Source organism: Protobothrops mucrosquamatus, unplaced genomic scaffold (assembly GCF_001527695.2).
Source record: "Protobothrops mucrosquamatus isolate PMUCROS unplaced genomic scaffold, P.Mucros_1.0 scaffold388, whole genome shotgun sequence".
Taxonomy (NCBI): Eukaryota; Metazoa; Chordata; class Lepidosauria; order Squamata; family Viperidae; genus Protobothrops; species Protobothrops mucrosquamatus.
Window position 1 is genome coordinate 260,405 of NW_015386720.1, and position 23,095 is coordinate 283,499.

Here is a 23,095-nt window from a genome sequence, read left to right on the forward strand (position 1 = left end):
TCAAGACTCAAGATGCTTAAGATCTCAAAATTATTTTGTCTTGGGGCTTGGAAGTGAACAAGGAGCCAATAGAGAAAAATCAGCAAAATTATTCAGCAAAGATTTGGGGACAATGGTCTTAAGATGACCTCCAAAAATGTTCTTGCTTGAAGTAATTATTAAAATTATAGAGAAAAGTTCATAGATCTTATTCACAAATGTTCTCAGAAACAAGCATTTAAACATTATGATACAGCAAATAAACATCCCACTTAACTCTTCAAAGACTTGTTATCAGTCAACAAACTTCTGATGGTAGGTTTGCCTGCAGACAGAATATAGACTATTCCACAACTGGGCACTTGTACCCCTCCCAGGAAAAAAGATTTATTCTCAGTAAAATCAGGGCTTTGATGACATCTTAGGAATAAAAACTTTCTCTATGCAAAGAAAAAAACTACCTTTTATGTAGTTTACTATGAAAAGACAGCTTTTTGTACTGAGGTACAGTTAGCTATATGAGATTCTTCCTGCCTTCTACAATCTAAAACAGTACAATGCAAGAGACAGATTAACAACCTGAATCAAAACTAGGACTTTGATACCACAGGGAGTTCCTCCATAATATCACCATAAATAAAAATACTTTAAGAAATTGCACTAGTCCTTTGAAGCCCAAATAATTTATAGTTATATTCTGTTTATCCTGGGTTTGGTCCAGGCTAATCTGTTGCACCTCATTTCTTCTGAAATCTTTAGAAGTGAAATCACTATATAACTAATTCACTCTGTTGAGTTAAAGCAAGTGGCAGATCTCAGTGGCCTTAACTAAACTCAAAAACAAGAGAATTGGATCTAAATCATATTTGGATTGGGTGACCACAAAGGAATCACAGGGCTATAGATTAAACTAGTATGCTTTTTTTAAAAAAAATGACTAACCACTTTTGTCTGGTTGCCAAGAAACATGAATATGTCCATATAGTTTCCAGGAATCACATTCAATCTGAGGGATACCTTATCTACTCTTTCTTGTAATCAGTTCTGGTCAGACACTTTTACTTAATATAAAACTTAATTCCTCTTACTAACATTAAAGCTGATTAAAATATGCTACCTATGCATCACTTGCTGGGACACCCATTTTATTTGTCCATTCAATATTTATATTCATAGTAGATTTATAGCCACAGTTGGATTAAAATTTACTGAATATTTTCCTGGGGAAGATACCATAATATGTACATGCAAAGGAAAACCTATACAAACTATGATACATTCTTCGTTTTAACAATAAAAAGTTTCAAGAACTCTGTATACTTAAGCAGATTTCATAAATCTTTAGGCATATCTATTACATCTAACTTTATTTATTTATTTGTGAATGCTTCTAAACCAGTGTTTCTCAACCTTAGCAACTTTAAGAAGTCAAAACTTCAACTCCCAGAATTACCCCGCTAGCATGGCTGGCTGGAGAATTCAGAATAACAGAGTTGGGAAGGGACCTTGGAGATCTTCTAGTCCAACCTCCTGCTCAAGCAGTAAACCCTATACCATTTCAGACAAATGGTTGTCCATTTTTTTCTTAAAAACTTCCAGTATTAGAGCATTCACAACTTCTGGAGGCAACTCGTTCCACTGATTAATTGTTCTAACTGTCAGGAAATTTCTCCTTAATTCTAGGTTGGTTAGTTAGTTTCCATCCATTGTTTCTTGTCCTGTTCTCTTCTATTTGGAGAATAGATTGACCCTCTCTTCCTTGTGGCAGCCCCTTAGATATTGGAACACTGCTATCATGTCATCCTTTTTATTAAACTAGACATACCCAATTCCTACAACCATTTCTTCATATGTTTAATATATCATATTCCAAAATAGCATATATATTTAAAAAATAAAGATGTTAGCAGATACTGAACAGCTTGTATTCCCAAGAAACAGAAAAAGGGTGGAATGGGATGATAGTTCCATGAGAAAATGAAAGCTGCTAATCTGTTTTCCAAGTGAAACATTTGAGGTGATTGCTCTAACCTGGAGCACAGTACATTCTCTCTATGGCATCGTTGTCACAGGAATCTTCAACCTCACTCCACCTGCTAAAATACGTTAGCTGAATGTGTCCTAAAAACAAAACGACAGGAGAAATCAAAACATTTTTCCCTTCCATTTTATGCAGAAGTGAACTGTAATTACTCCTTTTGTAGCTAAAAACAGTATCATTAAGAATAATGGCATCATTAAGTACTAGAAGCTATTACTGGGGGTGAATTTGCTGCACTGATAATGAAGCTCTAGACAGGAAATGAAGATACTAATTACAAGATAAAACGCCTTCTCAGTTAATTGGGAGCAACAGCGAATAAAAAGAAATGCATTTGCAAAAGTTCCTGACCTCGATCATTCAATAAGATGTTGTTTGGGTTCAAATCGCGGCACACAATTCCTTCTCGATGCAAGGCATCAAGGGCTACAACCATTTCAGCTGCCCATCTTTGAACACAGCCTTCAGGGAGGTAAAATCTGGAGGTTAGTGCTAATCTCTCATCCAAGTCCTGAAAAAAATGATGTATTTCATTCTCTTCTCTGCTCCTCACACCCAACTCTTTGCTTTCTGCTTTGTGGGACAAAGAGGGAACTGTTCCCTCTTGACAGTTTTCTTCAGTATGATCAGAAAACAGCAACACAGCTTCACTGTCCACATCTAAGCTGTCTTCTGCAACATCTACGTTTGCACTGGCAACCATAACATTGTCCTTTATGCTGAAAATATCTAAAGATGATGATGCTTCTCCAAGTCCTTGAAAGGCCATCCTGTTCCCAAAACCAACTGAGTCAGTATCAGCTGTATGGGATGCCCTAACTGCTTCCTGATTGTCTTTGCATAGTCCTTGTGATTTTCCTTCCCTCAGATGCTCTACCTTTTGCTCAAGCTCTCTGCTTTGTTCTGCACTGTTATTCAATTGCAAGACATCGGGAGTTTCCAAAAGTTTGCTTTCCAAGATGTCTCCATTCTGTTCCATCAGTTTTGTTGGTCTATCCACTGAAGCCTCTTTCATTTGCTCCATAATGCCTGGCAAGTTGACCAAAAGGTCAGGTCTTCCTTCATCAATACTACCGACCTCATCAAAGGCTACATCCTTAAATGATATCACAGGCACAGAGTCATTAGAACCCCTGCTGATAGTGTCCTGAGATGCAAATCCTAACCTGTTTTCAATGGCTTCAAGGCTCTTATCCTGATCTAATGTAGGAAAAAACGGTTTGAAAGATTCTGATTTTAAGTTATGAAGTTTATCTCCAAAATCAAGCCCCAGAAGGTCACTGGTGCTATCTTTGCTATCAATTCTGAAAAATTCCATGGGGCTGTTCTTGGATTTATTTAATGATTCTGATATCATAGTAGGATTGGCAGCTTCCGGATCCACATCGTCAGCAAACTCTTTTATTTCCTGACACGTGAATGCAGATTCCAAGTTCCCAGAGGCAGCTTCATCTTGCACTTTGAGGACTCTTTGCTCATTGGTAATGAGAACATTATCATCTGGTTTCAGGACAGATTCCTCATTTAATGAACCAGGGTCAATTTTTTCTTGACTGTATTCATTGCATAATGTTAGATAACTTGTGGTACATTCCTCTTCTGAACTAGATCCGGAGTCAATCCATTTAGGGGAACTTTCCTGATCTTCTTCTTGGTTACTACTACCATCTTGAAAACTTGGAGTGAGACTGTCCTGCAGTGGTAAAACCTTTAATACATTGTCCCCGTTACTTCTTCTGGAGCCAAGGCTATTGCGGATATCCTGAGGACTAGGACTTGCCTGATGCAAATGTATTTTGGTACAGCTGGATTTTCTGGATTTAGGGGCTTCAAAGCTTTCTTCGGGGCTCCTATTCAAGAATTTACTAATGTAAGACCAAAGTTTGCCTCCTGTAAGAAAAAAGAAAGTAACCAAAGTTAGTTGTATTTCATTAATGCCTAACTATGGCAGATGGTGCAATTATATGTAAGAAGTATTAACACTGGTGGAAGATGGTATCCACTCTTATCCTCTAACAGAATGCAGTTAGGTGCTAGCATTACAATAGCATTAATCTGATATTTCTGCATTTTTATACCATCCATCATTTGCAACAGCAATGATATTTAAACATTCTAAATGGTTTATAATGAAAGAAACAGGAGAACCTCAGGAAAAAAAGTCAGGAAACAACACAAAGTATGCATTTCACATCTACCAGCTTGAAAAGTGTTCAGAATGCCCAAATCAAGATCTTAGAAAATCTGGGCACTTAGAAAAACTGCCCACTGACAAAATGTTCATCCAATATATATTATGATGATCAATTACAATCTCCTAAAATCTTCGGAAGAACTCAATACATGAAGGCCAACATCTGCTAAAGATTAGGCAGCTGTGATTTCACATTCTTGTGTACGTAGTAATAAAGTAATAGAAAATGAAGAAGGTAATTTTAATTTTAATTTTTTATTTTTTCACTATACAACAAAAATAAAACTGAAAAATACATTTTTCCCTTAACAGAACTGTGTTATACATCTCATATATATTATTTACAATTTATTTACATCAGTAATCATGTCTTTTTTTTGTTGTATAGTGAAAAAAGGAAAAATTAAAATTAAAAAAAGAAGAAAATGAAGAAGATAAAATGATCTTAGATTTTAGAATTCAAAAAAACAAGCATCTACCACATAACACCCCAGACATAACAACTGTTGATAAGACAAAAAGGTCTGGACAGTGGATGTGGCAGTACCTGGAGGTAGCACAGTAAAAGAGAACAAAAATGGAGAAAATCACAAAATAGAAACCCTGCAAATAGACATAGAATGAATATTGGGAAAAAACAAAGATAGTACCAATAGTAATAGATGCTTTGGAATTGGATGCAACCTCAAAACATCTGGAACACCACTTGAACATCATCAGCATTGACAAAATCACCATGGTCAATTTCAAAAAGCAGCTTTACTTGGAATACCTTACATCCTGCAGTGGTAACCTTTAACACCATCAAACCACATCTCCCTATCTCAGGTTCTTGGGAAGGACTGGATAGGTAGATAAAAATGCCAAAACCAGCCTGAACATCTGGATGACTGGATGAGTGACCCATAATAACAACAATTTTGTGGGGATCTTGCTGCTTTTTTTCTCTCTAGCCCTCCCCCAGTTATAAAAAAGAAAAACAACCCTCCATCCTCCAGTTTCAATCCCCTCATCTCTGTATCACATTCATAAATACACTCCATGGCAGGAAGAACATCCATAACCAATAAAGATCACTAAATATAGTTTATCAGTCACATTGCTGCAAATACCTGTCAATATTCTGAGGCCATAGGTCAGCTGACTATCGCCTCAGTTTAGATCTACCATATATTTTAAGTAAACTATGAGCTTGAAGTGGAACTCAAAATGGAAGTCAATGGGAGCCTTGCTTGTTGCTCATAAATTACTGAAATTAAAAATGTGACATGTATTTAAATGTATTGGCCACCCAACTCCAATGCATCCTAAAAGAAAACCATAAAAATGGCTAAAAGCATTAAATTAGACATGAACTCCATTTCATTTGAACTTCTTTCAGCTCACAGATGCAGTCACACATATTTATCAAATAGATTTTAAGCACTAAGACATAAGAAAAGCTGACTGGATAAGACCTAAGGTCCACAAAATGTAGCACTGTGCTTTTACATACAGAATGAGCCTAAAATGGTGGTGGTTGTCTTTAAAACTCAGCTCTTCTGGAATTCTTATGGTACAATAATAAAAGAGCCTTAAAATTGCCTTAATTGTCATGTAGTTCAATGTTATCTATTACAGCTGGCTTTGGCTCTCTAGCTTTTTAGAACAGATTTTTCTTATTACCTGCTAGTTTTTACTGGAAATGTTAAAGCTTTTCATTGGAAATGCTAGGGCTTAAAGTTAGGGCCATCAGAATGTAAAATGTGTTTACAACTGAGCTATGAGACTTACACCAGTAGATAACAAAGTTCTACTTGCAATTACATCTGTTTTTATCCAGCTGTTGTTTATTCTGGCCTTTTCTTTCCATACTCCCTTTTTAAAATAGCAATCTTTTTTACTGTCCCACCCAACCTAAAATTAGGTTTTAAGTTCCTGGAGGTAAGGGAACTATGTTTAGTTCCATAAAGTGATTGTGCTTGATAAATTATTATCATTATAAATGTATTTTTACTGAGAATCACTTTGCTGAGGTAGTTAAGGTAACAGGCTAGAAACCACTAGATCAGGGGTGTCAAACTGCCGGCCCGCGGGCTGGATGCGTCATGCCAAAACTGTGCCCATCCCATTGCTGGCAATGGAAAAAAAGTTGTGATGCGTCGCGACATGTCACGTGACGTTGCAAGTTTGACACCCCTGCACTAGATCATGAATTTGAATCCCACCCTAGGCATGAAGTCAGCTGGGTGACCTTGGGTGAGTCACTCTCTCTCTCAGCTCTAGAAAGAAGGCTATAGCAAACCACTTCTGAAAATGCTGCCAGAAAAACTGCAGGGATGAGACCAGGCAGTTGTCAAGAGTCAACACTGACTAGAAAGCACAAATATGTATACGTATTGCCTATGTATATGTGTATGTGTGTATATTTCTAAGCTCCAGGTTTGAGATGCTTTCTGAAACCTTGCCATTATTTTACCAGCACCCTCCAAAGTTTGAGAAGGTGCTCATACAACTATTTGCAAACATTAACCTTTTAAATAAAAGAAACCTTCACTAGTATATGGTACATACTTTGATGTAAACCAGGGGTCCCCAGGCCCGGTGCCAGTCCATGGCCCATTGGGAACCAGGCCATGCAAGCAGCGGGTGAGTGCGTCAGCCCGCAAAGCTGCATTTGTGCAAGCGGCACACACGTGAAACCATTTCCTCCCCCTCCCACTGCCGCCACCGTCAGTACACAAAGCTGGAAAGGTTGGGGACAGCTGATGTAAACCACGAATAATCATTTCAATAATCATCAAAATTCAACTATTCTTTCATGTATGTGTGCACAGAATAGCAATGAAATGCAAATATGCAAAGAAATGTTTTTTAATCATTGTGCAAGTTGAAAGCGGGAATCAACAATGTTATTTTTTTTCCAAATGTCCAATTTAGGTCACAGAGGAGCAATATTTCCATCTCGGTATATCATTAAGTCTTTATAAATGACACACTAATAATCTTTTTCATCTTATACTGCTGTAGCTAAGATTCAGTAGTAAATGCATTTGCCAATGTATCTGATTATTGGCCATCCATTATCATGTAAAATTACCCATATTTGGAGAGTGGGAAATCAATTGATTCAAAGAAGTTTCCATAAGTCTGCAACCTTATCTTTCAAATATTTGTATTCCTTTATAATAAAAATGTTAACAAGAATCAGTTTGAGGCATGCTTCTTAACATGCGGTTCTCCGTTTCCTTTATTTAATTTCAGCATCACAACCCATCTGTGAAGATTACCAATTTGATTTCTATTTACAAATGAATAACTGAGGCTGATGCTTTTTGCACTTTCATCCTCCAAAACCCTGGATCTTAATCTAGTGTTGTTTTGTGACAATATATGAGGTCCCAGGTATGCAAAGTATGGGATATTCCAACCCATGAGTAAGATGGGTGGGTGGGTGGGTGGATGGATGAGTGGATGGGCAACTAATTGCCAGGGTTGAGCCTCAGTCTCAACTGCCAAGGTGATGGGCAGGGCCAAGGAGTAGAGGTGCAGCATTCTGGGAAACAGCAGCAGCCAATCAGATGGTGGTCCTGCACCATCCCAAGGTGCTATGCTCCTTTGCCTATAGACCAGCCAGTGTATCTACAGAGATGGGGCAGGATCTGGCTCTTTACAAAACATTTGCCAACACCTGATCTAAAGTATTAGCTATCCCTCCCAATCTTATGTCACTTCAAACTTTCTAAGCATCCCAACTTTTTCATCCAAATTATTAATAAAAACATGGAATGGCCCAAGGCCCAGGCCAGTGCCATTATGTCCAACATCATTGCATAAAGAGAAATTTGATTGGCACACAGACCATGTGATATAAAGCCTGACACACCAAAATAAAAGTTGGCCAAATTCTGATGGAGGCAAACTCTGCACAACCATTGCAACTATTCTGGGGTTGGGAAAGTGAACAAACTTTTTTAGGCACTGTGGGTTACAAGAATAGGGGAATGACAAAGCACTTTTTAATGACTATGAGGAAATTTGAAGGTAATATTACTGATGGCAGCTTTTTGATAGAATAGCTGTGTGAAGCCTATGTGGAAGTTTAACATACTTACTGTACTGTTTAAGTTAAAATGACCTTGCTGCCATGTTTAAGTGACATAATCAGGAGGGCCTTCTGGGAACCACAAAAAAGAAGTTAGGCTATCCTTCCTGACTCAGAATTTAAATACTAATCAGTTACAGCATTGACAAAATTAAAATAGGGAATAGTTCTCTGTTTTCTGCTCTTAGGGCAACATATGACCATTAAGGTTCAAGGAGGAGGGCTACTAAACATTGCCTGCTATAGAATTAGTGTTCATTAACAGGAAACATCATCATTTTGAAGTTTCTTATGCGCTTTCCAGATGAATATGAATTTTAACACATTTATGCTGAAAAAGATGTGACACTTCCCAGCAGCCATTCAAGCTTAAGTTTGATCTCCATCAAAATCTTCCTTCAATGTCCCTCAAGACTCTCTTTGAAGCATCTGTTTTTACCATTTCTGGCACTGATGCCACTAAGTAGTAGTGAAGCTTCAAAATGTCTTGCCAAGTGCTTTGTGACAAAACTAACAGATGCTTTATGAATGTTCTCACCTTTAACAAACTATTTACTACATTGTAATGTGGAGGAAGCTTGTACTGGATTCAGCACCAATGCTTGGAAAAAGAGGAAAACTTTTCATTACTGATACTTATTTTCAATGGCACTTTTAACCTTTTAGATCCTAGAAATCCAACTTAATATTTAGACTGAACAGATACATTCTGCAATTGTGGAAAGACTGAAGGAATTAATCTATAGTTGTTTGACATGTGACTGGAGCTTCTCCATCTCCTATCTATATACAACTTTTTCCAGATGGTAATTCTTAAATAAGTGTGGAGGTAAAGCTCACCATGGTAAGTTGGCACCTTAAAAATTTAAATACTGGCTTTAGTTGCAGTGACATAAGTAACATGAGGCATCCCTTTACTGCAGTGTTTCTCAACCTTGACAATTTTAAGGCATGTGGACTTCAACTCCCAGAATGGCTGTGGAATTCTGGGAATTGAAGTCCACATGCCTTAAAATTGTCAAGGTTGAGAAACACTGCTTTACTGCATGCTAGTGCTAAAGAAATAGGCAGGTTACAATGCCCATCCTAATTGGGCCACTATGGTTGTTAAACAAAGGCATTTTTAAAAATAAAAGGCAGCAGTAAGCAACAGCCTCTCAAAAACTTCTGAAATGATCGGAGGCCTGTCAGATTCTGAGCATCTGCCACCAACTCACCACTGTATTTACAATAGGTGGCTACTGCGTGAGTCAACTGTATCGTGTAAACATAGTTCCCAAAATTAGAAATAGCACTGGAGATCAGTCCTGAAGCTATTACTAGCCAAAGATAGGCTTAACTCCATCCATGTTGGTTTTTTTAACATGTGACTGTACACAGGCAAAGAAGTTATGTTTTGAGTTTTTTGACTATAGGTAAATCGTGTTTATATGACCCAGGCCAAGGGATTTGTCTTAATATTCTCACTGAGCCCAACTAAGCAGGTTATTCTTACAAAATAACCAGCAGCATCCATGGGGGGAGCATCAAAAAGAAATTGGTGACAATGAATATGCTTCTCTCTTTAATTCATATTGTTCACTTCAGTGCAAGCAAGACCTGGAGAGCTTCTCACCTTTTCCTGAGAAATGATTCTGGTTAACTGAAACTGATTTGGTTAGTCGTCTGAAACTCCACAATAGAAGTTCCAACTCTTTGAACATGCTTGCAATGTAGATGCGTGACCCATAGGTCTTACTGAAGAAAACAGTACCTTAGTGAACCATTCCTGCCCCCCATGTACAGACGGGATCTATGGATTTGGCAATATGCATTCACCGACACCAGTGGAGTTTCTGCCTGACACATACAGAAGCCATACAAACATCCTTCACCATCTGGATCACTGCAGCAACAACCAAGACTCTCAGCCAGATAAAGTCTCCTTTTTAAAGACAATTTCCCTACAGTTATCACTTGTTCTAAGAGCATCATATGGAATTGTTATTTGAAGCAGAAAGGATTTGCAAACAGAATAAACAAATCAGCCTATCGCTGCATGGGATAAATATTTACCTCACTGTTTTACTCAAAGAGCACCTTAAGGAAAAGTTTGGTCTGTGTAACCTGTGTAGATCCAAAGGGGAAAGCAGCTGCTTTGGTGAATAGTGGAGCTACAAGAACTTTAGTGGGATGTAAATTATAAAAAACAATAATGTAACATAACAAAGAGCATGTATGCCTCAACACCCTTTGCAAGATAATCCCCAAAATTTTGGTTCAGAAGACTTCTAGCACCTTGATGGTATCACTTGAAGAAGCAGAGGCTTTCTTTCTCCCCTACCATCTCCCCCCTTCCCACAGCTCATCTGAATCCACAGACTAACCTTCTGCGTGATGCAGCACAAGGAAGACCGATTCCTCTGAGATGATGTACTTGTGCAAAGCCACCATGTTGGGCACACTGCGGGGGATGATGGTCTTTCTCTTCCTGCTGCATTCGCTACTTTTTCTTAGACCCTGACAGAGAACAGAAAGGTCAGTTGTACCCTCAGTTGCCTTTGGAGCATGCTGTGCTCTGTGCTTATCAACCAAACTAATCTATCCAAGTTACTCCAGGCTTCAGAGAAACCACTCATCTGCTGCTCTGTGCCCCTCAGTCCCCTGAGGCCCTGCTGATGGCATCTGGCGCACATCCAGAGAACAGAAGATGGCACAAAGCTGCCATTAAAATCAATTACATGGGTCAATGTTTTCATTAGAATCTCTCACAAACCAAGTCATCAGAATGACACTCAGTTATTTCTCTATGACCTTTTTCCCCCAGATATCTCTTGGGGGGAGAGGCAGGGAGGGCAGGGGCCGAGCTTGAAGGATCAAAGGAAACTGTTAAATCCATTCACAGTCAAAAGGCAAGTCTTGCCCCACCTTCAATTTGATAGAGTCGGGTATGCATACATTTCCATTGGGTCGAAGGGAAGATAGACTAGTAATGTGATTTGTTTCCTGAAGGTGTTATAGATTTTTAAAGATGGCACATAGGGAAAAAAAACCAAAACAACTTATGAAAGAAGCACTCCTGATAAATAAAGTGTGGTTGAATTATCGAAGATCACAATTAATTTTCACATGACCTCCAGCTATTGCTGGGGGTGGGGGTGGGGGAAACCAGCCCTGATTCTCTTCATCTCTTGGCAATGTCAAGAGGAGGAATGTAATAAAACAAAGCAATAAAACAAAAGTATGCATTACTACTATGCAAATATGCATTACTATTACTACCAGCTAACCCTCCGCTTTGTTTAGTGACCTACAAACTGTGCTCATTCCGCTTTATTAGATGATATTAGGAAATGGAGAAAGAGATGCGGGATTGTTATTCTCTCATCTCATACATTGTTTGTGGCTGGCCTTGTCATCTTCGTACTGCTTCCAAATTTGCAAATTAAACAAAGGCGTCTTCAAGTGGAAAAATATTAGATGAATAGGAATAGAAAACTCTAAAGCAGTGGAGGCCCCAACATATTGGCAAAGGCATCAGGAAGAGGAAAGCTTTGTGATGTATCCTATAGATGGGGAGTCATCTCCCAGATATTGTAGTACCACAACTTGTAGTAGTTTCAGCCAACATGGCCAACAGTGAGGAATACTAAGAAAGATTCAGATTTAGCAATCTAAATCACAAGCAAAAAAAGGTGGGCTAGGGAAACAAGAAAACAACAGCTATATACAAAACCACATAAATAAGTACAGTAGTGGCCCCTGAATTATCCTCTCCCATTCACCGTAAACATGAATAGTGGCAAACTAAGCAGTACAAGTGCTGGGAGAGAGCGAAGAATTACTTTAATATCAATATTTACTACTTCCACTATTGAACTGACCTAAATATTTCAGTGAAGAAAATGTAAACTATGCCATGGGACACTAATTGTAACAATTCCCTTTCCTTTGATGGTCAAAGCAGAAATAAGTGTTGCTAACAGCGGAAGCCATTTATTAGTTATGTAGCCTGCCACTGAAGATTAACAGATAAAACACAAACTCCACATTGCATTCTGGATTTTCTGGACTGAACTGTAAGCAGTGGGAAACAAGTTGCCATTGGCAAAGTGAATGATTTAGGAAAAATAATGACTTACCTTCAGTATGTATGTCTGTTGTGTCCTAGTATCCATTACAAGCAAAACCTAAATGGAAGAATAGAAATTAATCCAATCTGTCAGAATTTTCCAGTTATCAATATTAATATTTCCTCACTAATGATAAGAAATATAAGTCTCTAAAATGGACCTGACAGGCGGAATACACATATCAATTAATTTCTTTTTTATAAGATATGATAGCTGCAATACTTAATCAATAAATCAATTAGACTGATTATTTAAAAGTAAATCAGTAATAGTGTCAATTAAAATCTATCTCTAATTAGCAGAAGCATATTTTAAGCAATTAATTATTTTAAATGAAATACTTATAGGCATTAAAAATGGCAGGCAGAAAAGAGCATGGTCATCCTTGTAATCTCACACAGTAGCAGGTTTGCTACATTATTTAAAAACAAAAAGGTGACATGAAAATAAGAAAGTTTTTTTTAAAGTTCAAAATTATTTTCACCTGCAAATTTATGCAGTTCCAAGAACAGTTCATTGACAAATCTCGTAAGCGTAGTCGATTAAAAAAAAATGCATGAAAGCTCTGAATGTTTGGTATCTATTTCTGCTTTTGGATCCAGCATACATACCGCAGCAGAATTAAAGTTGTATGTACTGTTCTGTAAGGCACAGCAAACAGCACTGAAGTTTCTTATACTGACCCGCTTCATGCAGAACTTTTAAACGTAAACAAGATGCAGTGAGAACTATCAACTTACTTGTCTCTAGAACAGCTTGGATTAATTCATGGTCAAGAACTAACCATGCTTGTTAGTCAAAATCCTCTCCCAGTGCCTGGAATCTAATGGAGTCTGGCTGAGGAGGAATAGACTTAGACTCATTCTTAGAAAAACAATGAGCAAGTGGAAGCTCCCAAGGTATTTTGCAGATATACTGTATCTGCTACATTTATGCTTGTTTATCATTTGGGAAGACCTATTCATGGTCAATTGTACTTTAGATAGCTTTCATTTGAGTTACTACATGCAATATGCTTTACATGGGGCTTCCCTTTAAGACCATGCGGAAGCTTTAAATCATGGGTGTCCAACCTTTTGGCTTGCCTGCACTGCACTGAGTGAAGATGAATTGTCTTGGGCTGTATATAAAATATATAATATAGCTACAATCTTTACAATCTTGTGGGGCTGCATTACTAGCTATCCAGGGTCACAGGCAGACCATGGGCCATGGGTTGCACAAACCTGCTTTTGGCAAGTGAGCCAGCATTGTTTTTCTTTTGAGCATTTGCCCCGCTTAATTGTGGGATACACTTTTTGTGCTGCACTTGCCTAGTTCACACAGTGAAGCCATCAATGCACAACACAAAAGGGTTTGTTCTGCAGCTGCCAGTTTTGGAGCTGAGAAAAAGTGACTAACCAAAGGTCACCCAGTTGGCTTCCTTGTCTGATTCTGCTCCCACAACATATTTTATTGGCTCAATGAGAGGGGTTGGTTATGTGTTGCAGGAACACCAAAAAGGGATAGATTAACCCACTCAACTAGTTCCAAGGGATTGAATATAACCCAAACCAGAGCTAGCTACTTTATTACAGAATTCCCTCTGGTACCTGGCAGCTCAGAATTAATCTCTAATTGTTAATATATATGGTATTAGGTGGCAGCAAAGAAATATAGTACAGTAAATACTGCATTAGAGTTTTGTAGCCTAGATCTTATATCCCTAATTTCTTTCAAAACCCTGATTGGCTACCATGACCAAGCTGCTCCTCGTGCTGCCTCTGAGTGGCCAATAGAGAAGAGCCTACCACACTACTCCAGGAAGTACAGTACCCCCAACAGTACTGCCTCTGTGTGGCCAATAGAGAAGTGATTTCTGATCTGGTTACAGTGTGTTGCCAAAACATTGCTAAGGATGTTTGACTAGATCAGAGGTGAAACATAGTGTGGAACAGGACCAAGGAGTGACAAAATCTCACCTGGGCTTGTACTTTCTGAATACCTGTAATATAGACTCATCTCAGGAAAAACCACAATTAGCTCTGAACATGAGTTTATTAATTCGCTTATTTATTTATCAAATTTCTAAACGGCCCATCTCACTTATAGAGCAGCTCTTGTGTATTCACACTTAGTAGGGTGGTAAAGGCTTATCTGATCTTCAAACCAATATATGTATACACACAAAGGTGAGAAACGCACATACACATGTGTGGAAACACATATATATAGAATTAAGAAATATTTCAGTAATAATGCTGCCTATATAAATATGAATTTAAGCATGCCCAAGGGAAAAAAGCATGCTTTAAACATGTGTTTTGTCATAAGTTGAAAAATGTTCATCAAGATAGTAAATAAGGGCAATTTAAAAATGGACTAGGAACTGATGGGGTAAATCACAAGAAGACAACTGAGTTGTAGTTTCCCTCTTTAGCCACAAGACATGTGGAGTGGAAGACATGCCAAATTAAAATAGATAAAAATGGTTAAAAATGATGCGTCAATTTTCCTAGGGACTTTGTCTTTTCAACCAAGTTTATTTGCAGCTAGCTAACATTCACATTGAGGTAGTAAATACAAGAACATATGTGATTTTTTTTTAATGTGCCCTTTGACTGTCAATTTTTCCCAAACAGGTGTTGGTTAAATGATTATAAATTGGCCCCTGGATACACCTCTTCAACTGAGCCGTACAGGACTGGAGATAATATAATTAGAGTAAAAACATCAGGCTGGTGAATGCTTTCCATCTGTTTGGCAATAATATTTAGTTAACAATAGTCTTTAAAAAGAAGCACCTTCAACTTCCCTTCTTAAAGTTATTTATAGAGTCATTCTTAACACCCCAGCACTCTTGCTAACAAGAGCTTTAGCCACTTGGAAATTATTAGCCATAAGGCTAATAGCATGAAGAAACGTCTGTACACAGCATCTGCAGCTCTCCAAATTTACACGAAGCAACCTCATTTTAGAGTCATTTCTTAATGAATGGGCTTACGACTCTGCATTAATATTATCATTGCATACACAAAAGATCATAAGGAGCCAAGCATTTAAACAACACACACAAAAAACCAACACTAGGCTAATCGGTAGTGAAGCCATCAGCATAAAGGACAGAATAATCACTTCTTTAACCCTCAAGAGGGCTGGATCATTTATAGGGTAGAACACACAATTTAATAACACTGCTCATGGCTTTGCTCACCTTTCTAAAGACAAAAATCTAATTTGAACTAATTTGATATGACCGTCTTCCCAATCAAAAGCACCCAACACAAACTTTCATTTCAGGATAAAACAACTGCTATAACCAAGCCAATATGAAATAATTACCTTTGATAAGCATATTGTTATTGGGATGGTTACAATTAAAAGAAAGCTTCTTTTAATTCCACATACTTGTTTATCTACAGTTACCTACTATGCAGCAAAGCTTTAATTGAATATGTTGTCTAAGCAAGAATCACTCACAAACAGATCATAAACTATATCAGGATAATTTTTCTTAGTTGCTTCAGAATCTCTATGAATAACCTTGAGTGTAGCTCACGCTTCTATTCTTGTCAAATGTGGAATTACCATTTATGGTAGGTTTGCCAGTCTATGGTTTGATACAATTTCTCTGTGACAGTTGATGCCACATTATAAAAAAACAGGATGCCAACAGGATGCCCTTGCGAGAGAAAGCAAATGAGAAAAAGTGAACTGAATAGATTGCTCATCTTTTCCTTATTTCATTTTTTAATGAATGAATACACTGTTTACCAAAGAAGTGTGAAATATATTCTTACATGTATTATTAGGCGTCTTCATACATATTCCGGCACAGTGGAGAACTTGTAGCTCTCCCCCCACCTCCAAGATTTTGCACTCTGAATTCCCATCCATCCACCCAGCATGCACAACCAAAATAACTATAGACTTACAACAACATAAATTCTTTATCTATTATAGTGCTACATGTATCAAAATAATGACAGAGGAAGTTTTCTTACATCAGGACAAACAATTTGTCCATCTGTTCTATTAATGCCTACTCTTTCTATCAGTAACTCTCCACAATCTTGGGCAAACATCTTTCACATTATAAAATAACTGATTCTTTTAAATGAAGATGCTACAACCCATCTGATATTTTTTTAAAATGCAAAGCAAATAACATATAATTCAGCTCTGGTCCCTTTCTGCAATTAGCCTCCCACTACAACACATCTCTCTGAAAAAGCTTCCATAACTATTACTGGTCCTTATCCTGGAGCAGATAACAATTTACTGGAAGGGCTAGAAAGGAAAACCCAACCCAATACCATGCTCTTGTATTGTTTTATTGATATCATTGAGTTACTGGGAATCATGGAACAAGATTGATTTACAAATCAGCAAGAGCTAACTTTTACTCAACCTGCTTAAAGTCAGTTAATGTTTTCCTGAGTTAACTAAGGGGATAAGATAAACTAGACGTTCAGATTACCAACTTCCTTAATAAATAAAGGAGCAGGCAGTACTCCTGAGGAGCCAGACTTGGACCAAGTGGCTCCAGTTTCCTCTAGCTTATTTTAAATAATATTAAAGCCAAGGCAGTACCTGTCTACTATTTTGAAAAATAATGACAGCAAATGCCTGAAAAATGCATTAAAGACAAATATGCAGATCATGTTTTTTTAAACAACAACTAGAAAAACAGCATAAGCCCCTTCAAAGGAGTCTTTGTGCTTTGACAGTACTTTCAGTCTCCAAGAGCCATACTAAAGGTACAAAAATGTATGTAAATTAGGACAAATTGCTATATATGGAACAGAATATATGAGAGCACCGAGTAAGTTTAAAAGAAGGAAAGGCTCCAAAAGATTAAGAGTTCTTTAGTTTCTGAATTTCAAAAGTTAAACATACTGTGATTCTAGTCCTGTTGAGCAAAAATACATGCTAATAGAAAGCACAAATGTGCAATTACATAGTAGTTTACGCCACGGTTATTCCCACTGAATTTAATAGGCTTGTTGTCGGTTAAGTATTACACAGATTGCAACCTTGTTTCCCTACAAAGGGCTTATGTGGGGAGAGGTGAAGTCAACATTACTTTTATCCCACTTCACAAAATTACACATAAATTTTTGAGTGTTTTGATTGGGATCCAGCAGTTCAGTCTGCTATAAAGAAAAAAATTGGTTTATAAATAAATGCACTGGGGAAAAAAGAAAAAATAGGGGAGTAAAATGCTGGTAAATAATCATTCTTTAGCCTAAAGAAAATAGTTGATTTTAGATGCCTTTAAACACATAGACATTAGCAACTGTTTCAGTATGCTAATTTTTTAATTAAAAGATACTTCTGCAGCAAGCGCTCTTTCATATGCACTGCTGACTCTTCATCAAAAGCAAAGTTTCCAACTTAACACCCGCATAGCTGGTGGCAGCCTGAAGGGTTACCATCTGCTGCCACCCCAAGTCATGGTGGCCACCTTCAGAACATATGCATCAAAGTGCCAAGATTAGAGGCCGAAGGAATACAGAAGTTGGCAGAAGGGGAGCCGTAGGCCCAGAGGCAGGCAACAGGCAAGCCACCAGAAGCAAAGAATATGGCGAGCCATTAGTCACCTTATTCAACTCCTTGCCAAGGTCACGAGGACATAACTGGATGAATTAAGAATCTAGAATAAAAGCTTCCATCTCCACAGGTTGTTAAAGTAAACTGAACTGGCCTATTAATTGGGGCAACTGCTTTATCATCTCACTACACTACCCTGTGTTGTTTCCTTGTTTTTCCCCAGAAGATAACTTTTTCCGATTCCTCTTTCAAATTATGGAAAGGTTCTTTTTAGTTTTAAATTATCAGTTTTGCATTTGACTAGGAAGAACAGGCTCCTGGCTAGGAAAGTAAAGTTGCTACTTAAGCAAGAGACTGCTTTTTCTTTCCACAGGATGGTGAGGAACTTGTAAAGTTGTGGACTTGCATGGAAAAAATGGTAAACTGAAGATGGCCCCAATGAACACGTCAGAATGAAAAGCCAATAGACTCTCTGTAAAGCCTCTCCAGACAAGGAGAGGACCTGAGATCATCCACAAGTGCTCCATACAATTAATCGTCATGGTGTCTGGTGGGTTTAGCACTCTGAGGGATGAGAGAATAAAAATCTTGCTCAAACTACAATTGGTACCTTCAAAAGGACACTGAGTTTGTGTATGTCCTTTTCTAACCACTTTGGAATTTGCTTGTTAACTGCTTTTTAGCTATTGCATGACAAGCTTTACAGCACTGGGTGAGCTTTCTCCAATTCTTAGTGAAAGAAATTCTAAATACAAGTGTAAGCACTTTTTACTAAGTCATGAAACCTTATTAAGATTTTTAAAAAATGAGCACAATTCCATCTTTATGTTTTAAAGGATGTCTTAATTGTTCATAATGGCTTCAGCTATTTTAATTGTTTAAACAGTCTAGATTCTGGGGTTCTAAACCACTTGTAACAAAGGTGCAAACCTAGTGCAACTTCCACTCTAGACCAGCATTTCTCAACCTTGACAGCTTGAAGCAGTGTGGCCTTCAACTCCCAGAATTCCCTAGTCAGTCTTCAAATTGTTAAGGTTCACACATCTTCACGTTGCCAATGTTGAGAAAGACTGATCCAGAGATTTCTACCAAATTGTAAAATGAATATAACAGAAGAAAGGGGAAACTGTTATTTTTATAACAAGTGATCATATTGAACTTATTTCATATACAATATTAAAATCAAACCTCACTTTTCTCCTGCTTCCACCAACCCTGGTGGTGCCAGTTTTGGACTATAGCCCTTGCATGCTATTCAGTGGTCAGGTACAGCTCAAGGCCCCCCAAAAGGTTGAGTGCTACTGGCCTATAGACAATGATTGATTAATATGATAATTAATCACAAGGATAACAGTGCAGAGATGTAATATAAAACAATAGTAGAGGTATGTATCCATTTATTCTGAGGGACATCTTATTCCCCCAGACACTTGGCTAGATATAAATTGTTGCCACACAAATCATTCTTTTCATGGACATTATGGCCACTGTCATAAATCTAAAACCAGTTTTAACATAAAAGGCAGACTTACTCTCTCAGATGCACATACATACCCAAATTGGAAAGCCCTTTCTATTTGCCACATATAGATTATAATATAATAAATTTGCTACAGTTTAGATTAAACTGGTTCACCTTCAGTAACCAATTGGCCATTCCTTATTTGATTAGCCCATTTGCTACAAGGATTACCTTGAGTCAGCCAAAATCCCATAGGCCTGCTACATTTTTATTTTTTCACTTTATTAACAAGAAAAAAACAAATATACTGTAAAGTGGTTGGTTCTATCCTAGTCACTCTAATCCATCCTGCTCCCTTCTCACTTCTAGCAAATGTGTACCAACTTCAGCTTCCACTAGAATTTAGTCTCTGATACTAGTTCACATACCATCAGGCATTATATATTTTTAAGAAGACTAAGAATATTTAGTATCCAACTAAATATATTTTTTACAACAACCTTTAAAAGGCATTTTAACTCTCTCAAGGAACTCATGGAAGATCATAGGAACACATAAACATTGTATATTTATTCCTTGGTTTTCTATACATTAATATTTCTATAGTACAGTATCTTCCATATTTGTCCTAGGAATTTTGCAAATCTATTTCAAGAATTCAAACAATCCTAAGATCTGATTGTCTATCAATAACCAATAAAAATTTTGAATGAATTGACACTGGAACCAAGGATTTTCAACATTTACCTCAAAAAGTTGGCTAAGCTATACCAACTATTTGCCATCAGTATCTTTCTTTATTACCTATTAACCCAGTTTCATTTGATAATACAATATCTAGCATCATTAAACATCAACAACCATTTTTAGTCTTTTATATCTTGCCTTTATTATTTTTATAAATAAGCCAAGATGGTGACTATGGTGGTTGTTTCATCGGCTGAAAGAAAATGACTGGCCCAAAGTCGCCCAGCTGGCTTTCATGGCTTTCATGCCAAAGGCAAATCTAGAACTCACAGTCTGTTTGTTTCTAACCTGGTGCCTTAACCACTAGACCAGTGGTAGGCAACCTTGGCTCTTTTATGACTCGTGGACTTCAACTCTCAGGAATTCTGGGAGATGAAGTCCACGAGTCATAAAAGAGTCAAGGTTGCCTACCCCTGCACCAGACCAAACTCGAAGCAGCTTTATTTTAGGTATTTCAGTTAGCCAAATTTCATTCATTATTTGTATCACCTGGAGATTTGAGGAAAGAAGAACCAGCAGACCTAGAAAAAAGGTTAAATAACTGGCTCTACCAAAAATGTAGTAAACAATACTGAAGAAAAACTTTGCTGGTGTTTGAACTCAGTTTTTGAGTTATGGCTGTCGAATTTTCCAGCTTGCCTTCTTTCAAAGTTGTTTGTCCCCTGGTACTATCTTGGCAACTTTCTGAAAGCGCGCAGAGCAATTCTTTTTAAAAACAAGGCCCTTCTCACAGAATGGAACCAAACATAATTCTTTTACTCAAATATATTTTGCATGACCTTACATGAATTGCTTAGATAAAAGCCTTTCTTTTCCTTCTACTTTTGTTATTTTAAAGTGCAGATGCATTTGAGTCATTTTCCTCCTTTGTTTCATATCCTTAAGAACAGCAGCTTCAAAGACAAAATGTCAGCATGCAGTCGATTTATGACTGAACTCTTGAAGAGACACTGAAGAATTACCTTGTCAATCACCCCAAGGACTCGAAAGGCCTTCAGTTCCTCGGCAGGGCTCCTTAGGTTCCAAGAGGGCCTTGAACTGAGTGATCCTGGAGGCTAATGGAAGATATCAAAGATTACAACATCAATCAGGGTGGTACTTGAAGGAAGGTTGCCTGCTGAAGCAAATGCCAGGCTGAAGGAAACTAAATTTATCATAAATCAGAGGGAAGGCAGATGAAAGAAGTTTTCTGTTTGTCCTTAATGCAAAGAGGAAAAAAATAAGTTGATAGTAAATAATTTGCAAGAGATGAAAATGCATATAGGGCAGAAAGGAATATTAATATTTTTTTAAATATTCACAATTCATACAGTTCCCTAGTACTTTATGCAAGCAGGAAAACTTGGGTACAATACACATTATTACTCAAATTATAAAGGAACAGAAATGGGGTCATAAAATAAAGCATATTCATAAATAATATTGTGTGCGATGCCTTCACTTGAAAGAAAGTTTGAGGACAAGTACGTTTGTTACTAAATGAATATTTTTTTTTAAAGTTTTCAACTTTGATGAGATCTATTACAGAATTCCAAGGAATGTATTACCCTAAGAATACAACAAATGACCCATAAATAAAGCCACATAACTGAATATTAATCATTTTCCTCCTCTACATGGAAGCATTCTTTCTCCTTGTCATCTTCAGTTGCCTATCATCTTTATAATCACCAACCTGATGGCAACACATGCCACTCAAAACTGCAATCTGAAATGGAATAGGCCACTTTGCACTTCTGGGCTCTGCCACATCGGTTCTCTACATAAGCTGACCAGTTTCCAGTTAACTTCTGTAGGCAAGAATTTGCAGACTCTCATTAAGTCATAAGAGTTTATGATGTGTCCTAAATCTAGGTATAGTACTGAGGGAACACACTAGGGAACTTCTCCAATGAAATCACAGAAAGACTTGTGTTATTTTATTTTGTATAGCAGAACGCTGTTATTAATTTGCAAAAGAAAGACCTCAAGTACACTTGGTAATGCTAATGCAAATTAGCCAGTCCAGAAGACTAACCCTCATGGACAACTCCCTTCAGGGAAAGAAAATTGGGTTTTCTTACAAAAGTGCACCTATAAACATCATTTAGCAATATTCAAGATCAATCAAAATACAGAGGAGAAGATTGAAAACTCATACATTCATATTCATGCCCAAACATAGTTCATTAGGTAATATAGAACTGTTTACAATTCTTAAAATTAAGTTTAAGGCAAATAATATGCTTTACAAGTATTTTCTAATTCAGGGCCATCCATTATCAGAGAAAACCTAGGTTTGATGTTTTTCACATACTTAAATTACTCTATTTTTGTCCTACTATCACAAGCCATTCTGAACATCACATTATATTTCATGAGAAAATGAGGTAAAATCTGGATGAAGAAAACTAATATAAAGTAAGGCTGCCTGTAAATATGAAATTAATTACAATAGCAACATTCCTTCTGATATGGCAGCTTAAAGCAAAGTATGAATTGTTATACGGAGGACAGTCTAAAGGCTGAACTATATTAGTCTGTGAATTAAAAGAAGAAATAGCTTGATGAAATCTTAACATTTTCACAAATCTTCAGGAACAACTTCGAGGGGAGGAGGGGTAAGAATGAATGGAATGGAATGGAATGGAATGAATGAATGAATGAATGAATGAATGAATGAATGAATATAGGCCTTTAGCCTATTTTATTACCCAGGTAGAATTACTGAAAGAATCAGAAGAAAAAAAGGTTACTTCTCCACTTTTCAAGAAGTTTTCCCTATTCCATCCTGTTACAGAGCAGTAATGGCTAGGACTTGAGATGTTTTAAAAGACAGAAAACACTGGTACAGTTTTTTCTTTTTTCCTAACTTTTTCACTTAATAAACACTGATAGGCACTGCAAGAAGCTTGTTCCACTCTGGCTAGATTGCCAAAACTAACCTATGTATTGGGAATAAGAA

The 23,095-nt window shown here is 37.3% G+C and overlaps 1 protein-coding gene across 1 annotated transcript in view; it reads right to left on the reverse strand.

Moving 5' to 3' along the window:
• Positions 1-23,095, reverse strand: part of RPS6KC1 (ribosomal protein S6 kinase C1) — an 87,110-nt gene that overhangs the window by 22,210 nt on the left and 41,805 nt on the right. Inside the window, exons 9-13 of the mRNA XM_015815946.1 lie at positions 21,114-21,206; positions 12,420-12,467; positions 10,665-10,797; positions 2,372-3,910; positions 2,011-2,100 (exon numbers count right to left, since the gene is read on the reverse strand). Coding sequence (XP_015671432.1) covers positions 2,011-2,100; positions 2,372-3,910; positions 10,665-10,797; positions 12,420-12,467; positions 21,114-21,206 — 1,903 coding nt within the window. The remainder of the gene's footprint in view (positions 1-2,010; positions 2,101-2,371; positions 3,911-10,664; positions 10,798-12,419; positions 12,468-21,113; positions 21,207-23,095) is intronic.